The 8,082-nt window shown below is 32.8% G+C and overlaps 1 protein-coding gene across 1 annotated transcript; it reads left to right on the forward strand.

Moving 5' to 3' along the window:
- Nucleotides 1-5,679: 5,679 nt before the first annotated feature.
- LOC142525192 (F-box protein At5g07610-like) lies at nucleotides 5,680-7,114 on the forward strand. The gene has a single exon (XM_075629377.1). The coding sequence runs from the start codon at nucleotides 5,796-5,798 to the stop codon at nucleotides 6,990-6,992; it is 1,197 nt and encodes a 398-aa protein (XP_075485492.1). The 5' UTR covers nucleotides 5,680-5,795; the 3' UTR covers nucleotides 6,993-7,114.
- The last annotated feature ends 968 nt before the right edge of the window (nucleotides 7,115-8,082 follow it).

Genomic DNA, 8,082 nt, shown 5'->3' on the forward strand with positions numbered 1-8,082 from the left:
TTGACTAAAAAAATATTAAAATTGACACAAAAAAAAAAGCATAGCTACATATTATAAGTGATTCATCGAAACATATATGACTAAAAATATCACGCATCGATACATATATTACTAAAATCGACATTTGTCCCCCAATTATTAAAGTTCTTAATAACGAGACATTGAACATGTGCCTATCCGGTTGTCAATGAGATTGAGAAATCACGTCGACTGTTCTGCATGGCTTTTGTTTTGTTGCTATATATATTATGATAAATCTTCATTTTATATTCCAACAACAGTATTTAATCACATTGTCCCCTACATAAAATATCTTCCAGATCCAAAAAGACCTACATTTATTCGTTCCCTACATATTTTCACGTACGTGGTTCAATCATACGTCCTCATGAAAAATCTCAAATATATTTTTCACTTACGTGGTTCGATTATACATCGTCGTGAAAAACCATATGTGACTCATTGTAATTTACAGTGAGGATATTAATATTACTGTAAAGTCCAATGAATCGTCAGCGACATCATAAAGCAGTGACTATCGAAATCATTCATCGTATAAGTCAAAAGAATTTGAAATTCATCGTTTCAAATTAATCAACGAGGGCCCCCTTTCATCTGTATCGTTGTATATTGATCGTTTTTTAAACTTATTTTTTTTAAAAAAAATGATTTCCAGCCAGATTTATTTATTGAGAGATGTACGATGTATCAACCAGGGGCCCCCTTTCATCTGTATCCACATTCACGATCATTGTGTTGTTAATGTTATTGTCATTATTATTGAGAAGCCGTCTGAAATAATAATTTAATATTACAAAAAAGCCAACATCGTGGGGCATTGGTTAATAACATCCACATTTTGATATTTATTAAAATTATTGATGATCAATCATATTTACTAATAGTGAGTGAATTAGAGTCGAAATTGGACCGTGGGGTTTAAATAAATATATTATTTTAAAGATTTGAGTTATAATGTTATTATCGATTGGTTTAAGCGTGTAAGGAAGATACGTAATGAGATATGTGATTTTGTGAAAAGTTTTCGTGTATTATTGTTTTATGATGATTGTCGTATGATTTAAAATATTTGAGTTTTACTGTTGTCATTTGAAATGAGTTTTGGTAAAGCGGCAAACGTTTGATCATACATGCGTAACAAATTGTTTTTTTAGATATTATTCTGACTTCCGTTGGCATTCTCGATTTCAGCCGGATATGTCAGCGATGTCGGTCACCATATTAGCAGATTGAAGAAAGTCAATGTAGGACCGAGCGCTTGCCGCTTTACCAAAAGCTGTAGCTGGTGGTAATGGTGCAACTCAAATCTTTTAAACCGCACAACAGCTCAAATACCACGATTCGATCGCTCTACCAAGCAGGGACAATTATTGCACCCATGAGTCAAACTCATTTTGGAATATAAATACAAATTTTATTGTATTAAGACCAAATTTTGATTAATTGGATAATCGAAAATGTATTTATAAATCGATTTACTAAATATTTTTTGGAATTTATTCCTATATTTTAAAATTTTCTAATTATAGTTGTATGGCTCAAACTGCTCTGATCCAATATAAAAAGTAAGCTGGTTAAAAAAAATATTTTACGTGTATTGAAAGTCTATTTCTAGCACAATTTAATCACATGTGAACTACAAAAGTTGATGAGAACAATTACGTTTAAAAGTCACCAAGTCCAAAGGAGGAGATATTGGCGTCGGCTGGAGAATCATTCAAAATCCTGAAATTCAGGATATTTACTTTCTCAAAAATGCATAATCGGTAGTTTAATTTATTTATGTTTTTACATATTACCGGATGGTGAGTTTAATCTCGCTTAATCGTTGCTTAATCTTGTTTTACAAAACACTGAAGTAACATGGTCAGTTTATGCTGTATCGGGAGATTTACAACTGATTTTAGTTTTGTATGACGATCATTTCATTTTAAAACAAAAAAATATGAGATTTATCGATAATTTTTTATTTTACAACGAGATGGTTAGCCGATCATCTTATATAAATACATTGACAGTAGAACTCTTGATTTAATATAGATTTACCAGAAATAACAATAGAATATTGCATCATGATATTGGAATAATTCGAGTCGAATAATAAAAAGCTGGCTGTATGGATATCCATTTTCCTGATTTTTTTGAATGGTATGTATTCTTTATTTATTTAATTTTCCCTGTTAACCATTTGAGTTGTTTGAATTAATTTGTTTTCTAATTTTTTTAATAACTTGGTAGAATTTTAAAAATCAGTCACTAATTAAGTAAGTATTTGTTAAGAAAAAATTACAATTTTTGTCATTTATGTTTTTCTCTTTATTATTTTAATAAATTATGTTGTCAAATTTCAATTTTAGTATGATATTTTATTTTTGTAATTTTAGTTATGGTCCTTAAATGATATTCACGTATCTAGGCAAAATGATGGCAGAAAAACTCATCATTTTAGCTGGTCAGCAATGATCAGTTGAACATGAGCAGTTGTGGTATTTTGGTCAGCCTGATCAGCTTGGTTATCCAATTGAAACAATTCGCATACGAAGCTAATACGATGATATATAAATCATATTCAGAAGTCAAAGTCTGAATCGAACTATAAGATGTTGATAAATGATGAAAAAATACAAGTTCTGCGCAGGCTGAAATGCTGATTTCAGCATACCTCGTCAGTTTGGTTCAGTTTAGCAGGCGAGCCAAACTGAATAACCAGTCTAGCAGACGAGCCAAACTGAATGATCAGTCTAGCTGTAGAGCCCAGCTAAAAAAAATGTCAAAATCAGTTAGGCTCGAGAAAAGTGTCCAAAAAGATGGAAATGACTGTTTCAATATCAAAAACAGTACATAAACTTTTCAAACATTCATATTTTTGTGGCTAATGTATATATAATTCATGGAGCCTATAAATAAAACATCTTGAACATTAAATACAATATTTGGAAGTGAATTCAAAATATTGACAACCTATATAAAGAAATTAAATAGAAATAGAGCAAGCTCAATGTGTGAGGATACATTTGAGAGATAAATACATTGTAAAAGGATTAAATACTCATACACAATCACTCATATATATACATATAAGTTGAGATTCGAAGTTTAATTGAGTATTTCATACAAAGACATTAAAGCTTGTGTTTGTAGTATTAACATAAGATAATTAAACACTATGTGGATTGTGAGGTTGCGATCTACAATCGAGAATGTGCTAGGAGTTTCGATTAGTCAAGAGATAAGTCTTAAGTCAAAATGAGTTTATATAAAGAGTTGAATAAATCAAAGTCTTCTAGTGGATCATTCCTTGGGGGAATAAGGGGGTGACATGGAGTTGTTAATCTCCGAATATCCATAAACAAATTTGTGTCTATTTATTTACTTAGTACTGTTTTTAAGATACAATGTTGAAACATTAATGTGATATTCATGACCAGGTTTGCAATATAATAAATAAATATATTTTTTAAAAAAAATTATCTAATAGTGAAACAAAAATTAGGGTTCTATTTTCATTTTTGGACTGAATTTTGTTTCATCATGATACATAGAGTAAGGATTTTATAATAAATTTTACTTTCAAAGACAACACACAGTTTTTGAGTTAATTAACTATTTTAATTTTCAATTAATGATTTATCTTAATTTCAATATTAGTGTGAAATTATTATTATTTAAAAGTTGTAACTCATTTCATAAATACCTTTCAATGTGATAATAATTTCTCTTAATTAAATTTTCAACCTTTCATGTCATTTTTGTGTATTACATAAATCCTCACAACCCATTTTCATTTTTAGAGACAAGCCATAAACTTTATATTTTATCACTACCAAGTTTATTAAGTAATATTCCAATTCATTTCATTTTATCAAATTGTCACCGCCAACTTATTCATTTCCATACTAATATCTATGCAGTCTTTTTATTAAATTAGAGTAGTGGCATAAGGATTGAAGGACACTGAAAATAATCGTATTTTATGTGGATACATTGGGTATTGTGTACTTGTGTATATTTAAGGATTTTTTTATGAATATAATTCTTAAGCTATGACATGAAGTTGATAATAGAAGATGATTAATAATAGTTTCCACTATATGAAGCTGAGATCGAGGTAAGCGGACTTATATATACGTTTTAAAATAATGATGTTTATGCTTTAAAAAACTCGATCGTACACTACTCGTCTCATGTCATTTGATTCCATATATGTTCGTTCTGCATGATTCCTCTGTTATTCTACGAAATCTTGAAAATGTACTGTTAGGATTCAAATTAAAAGTGGCAAGGAAATTTTCGAAACGTGATAAGATAAGATAAGGCCCTGATGCGGTGGGTTATAATAACCGATATATAGCATCGTCCCCTTAGAGGAGTAACAATTAAGAACGGATCAGTATACCGTGAATAATAGTGCTTTGTATAAGTTTATGCTCAGTTTATAATATCCATTTATGCCTTGTTTCGAATTCTATTTGTCTCATGTATTGACTCATGTTATGACATATTCGGCGAATTGTCACTGTTGAACTCATATTATATGTATATTTGATATTCGCGTGTACGATTGGCCCACACTTGCTGAGTGTTTTCCCAAACAATCACCTCCTTATTTCCCTCCTCGGATAAGAATGAAAGGAACTTGAAGAGAAATAACATACATAATCTTGGGCTGATGTGAAATGAGATATTTAGAAGTGATGCTATTATTTGATTTGTGTTGTAACTATGATTATAAGTTTTAGCTTCTGCATATTTTTTAAATGTTTTACAAAATGTTTCATCGGTTTCACCTCCTCGATTCGATGAAATAAAGAACGTTGTGTTGTCCGAATCTTTTTGAAACAAGCAATGATTTGTGATATTCACATCTAAGCTACGAAAAGCCTAGCAACAAATATTCACGAAGATAACAATCGATCTCAAACAAACCTTCAAAGAACCCGTCTTTGACAATCCGAGAGAAGAACAATCGACAAACGCCACAAAATATAAGACTTTGATATGTTTCATTTGACAATCCGCGTGGCTGCGTGTTATCTCGGGCCATTTTACACTCGCATACTTGGTTGCTCGGCACTCATTCATTATATTCTTCTTTGAACTCCTTCAATTGCTTGAATATGCTTGATTCTTCAGCATAAATCATCATCAAGCTTGAAAGTCTGAAACGACGACACTTCTTAAATGTCCTTCCAACTATTAGCACGTTACACCAGAAATTATAACTAGTAATGGTACAACTCAAATATATATGTATGTGTATATATATATATATATATATATATATATATATATAGTGTGGATGATTGAAAAGTTTTTCAATTTGACATGACACTAATTAACAACATTTTATGGTTATGATTTTGTATTTTTTACTCTTTCTTGTTGTCTTTCTTTCATTATAATATTTAATTATGACAGATTGCATTCTATTTCATTTTTAAAAAAATATTTTTTATTTCATTCTATATTATTTAATATGTTTTTTTGTTTATTATCATTTGATAATAATACAAGTTTTTGAATATAATTGCTCTCCAAAAATATCAAACTAGTCATTATATTAGAAAAATTAGTAGTGGTAAAAATGATTGAAGAATAAATTTAAAATCATAGAAAATGAAAGTCGAATACTAAGTTGCAACCAGAGTTCTAATTAATCAAACGAATTAACAATATCTTCCCAACGGCAATTGAATTCCAACCAAGCAATTGAATTCCAACCAAGCTTAGCTTAAATATACAAGCAAAATGTTGGGAAACAACACAACTACAACATGGAAATCCAATTCCAATGCTCTCCACAGGTTAAATCTGCAGAAATCGTAGCCTCCATCGCTGATCTCTTAACTGAAATCTTGCTTCGCCTGCCCACAAAATCAGTACTTCGTTTCAAATTAGTTTCCAAACGCTGGTTTTATCTAATCAGTGATCCAAAATTCTGTCAACTTCTCAGTCCCAATCCGAACCCGGCAGTTGGCCTCTTCTTGCCCTCCTCCACGAATTCCAGCGAAGATCATCAACGCTATGAATATGAATTCGTCCCTTTTAATTCCGACAAGTCTGTTGAATTTATCAAAGATCATCTGCCTTCTGGGAGCAGAATCTTGCAATCTTGCAATGGATTGATGCTTTGTTGCAACAAGATCACTGTACTGAATAATGATCCTGAATGCTTTGTTTACAATCCCACCACCAAGAAGTACTTTTCAATCCTACCAAAACCAGATGCAACAAATGGGATTTGGAAAAGAATTCGTGGGATCAACTTGGCTTATGATCCTGTCGAGTCGTTTCACTACAAAATTGTCTCTGTCTGGTCATTTGAATCGCGTCAGGGCACGGACCCGGATTCGCATTTCCAGATCATAGTTTACTCGTCGGAGACCCATAGTTGGCCTGTGCAAAGCCAGCCCTTTACTTCTTCGGCAAATTTCGAGAAAGGGGTGTATTGGAACAATGCCATAAATTGGATAGATACCGTTGGAAATGCAGAATCATTGTACTTCAATGTCCACAGTCTAACACTAAGTAAATTGCCGAGGCTGCCTCTCACATATAGCAGATACTGCAAGAGAGATCATTACTTCGGAGAGTCCTGCGATCACTTGCATTTCATCGACATGCGTGGTCCACAAGTGAAGCTCGTTGTTCACGAGCTGAAAAGGGATTATTCCGAGTGGTTCGTGAAGTACCAGGTCGATCTTTCGGTGGTTGCCGTGGCTAATCCTGCTATGGCTTCGAGTCGGGGCAACCCTATGTTCTGGTGGGGCTTCGTTTTCGAGGTTTCGGCTGTGGTCCGAGGTGAGCAAGACGGGGATTCGTTCTTGGTTTTGCAGATTCCTGGGAAAATCGTGAGGTACAACATTGTACGCAAGACTTTTGTAGATTTGGTGGAGTTCGAAGGTGGAATTGTTGGGTCATCTTTGAAGTATCCAAACGTTGGTGGCTTTCAGTATATTCACTCTCTTTGATGTTCTTAATTTTTATTCCATGTGATTATAGTCTTTAGATGTTGAATGTAAATTTGTGGGTAAATGTTTATATTGTAAATCTTAAACTTTTGGTAATAAAAATCTTTGTTTTTGTGTCCGAATTTACCTTAATTAATATGTATGGTTAAAAGATTTGGTGGTTCACCTCTAAGCACGTCAGATTGAAAACAAACTTACGCGTAAAGACCGCTGTTTAGTTGCATTATTGAATTGAACTTGTGTGAGGATAACGAAGGAGACGGGGTTAATGTGATCCTACCTATCTAGGCACTACCATCACTTCATTTCAACGGATAAGATCTTGCCACACATACAATTTCAAAAAAAAGTGGGTTCTATATATGCATGAGAAAATCTTGGTCATTCGTCCTATTATGGGGGCAATGCTCACATGAGTATGATGAAATAAACCGGAGAGGGGACGGGCTACTTGCAAAAGTTCTTCGACAAAATTAATTCTTTTTTCACTTTTATCGTGAGGTTCGACCATGATTCCAAAACCAACGATTCTAATTTTAAAACTCGATGGTTAATGAAGGAGGAATTGGGAATCAAATCCGGAAGTAGAATCAAAAAATGGTTTTGATTTTGGCTTTTGAGAGATGTTTCTGATTTCGTTCCATGGTTGCCATGAACCATGATCGGGTCTACTTATCAAGATGTGAGACCCTCGAATATGACATTTAATTATCATACAATCTCTAAAAGTTATTCACCGAAAGAAAAAATAAAATGTGAAATTTTTTTTTCACTTATATGCGTACATACCCCAAAAAAGTTTAAAAACAAAAACAAATAGCGATGGGACACGAAAATATCCTCAAGCATATGGATGCCAATGGGGCAGGGTGGGGGCGGGTTTGTCATCCATATCCTCGTCTTCGAATCTCATCTCCACCCTCATACTCGTATCGATTTTCGCTTTTTCGGGGATTCTTCGAAATCGAGGATCAACTTTTCATCCCCGCCCTCATCTTCATTTTAAAAATATTAATGTAGCAAGACTAGGTTCGTGGATTTTCTCGAACCAAAACTTATTATCATCTATTACTATTTGTGATAATATTAA

The sequence above is a fragment of the Primulina tabacum genome, chromosome 14, assembly GCF_025594145.1.
Source record: "Primulina tabacum isolate GXHZ01 chromosome 14, ASM2559414v2, whole genome shotgun sequence".
Classification (NCBI taxonomy): Eukaryota; Viridiplantae; Streptophyta; class Magnoliopsida; order Lamiales; family Gesneriaceae; genus Primulina; species Primulina tabacum.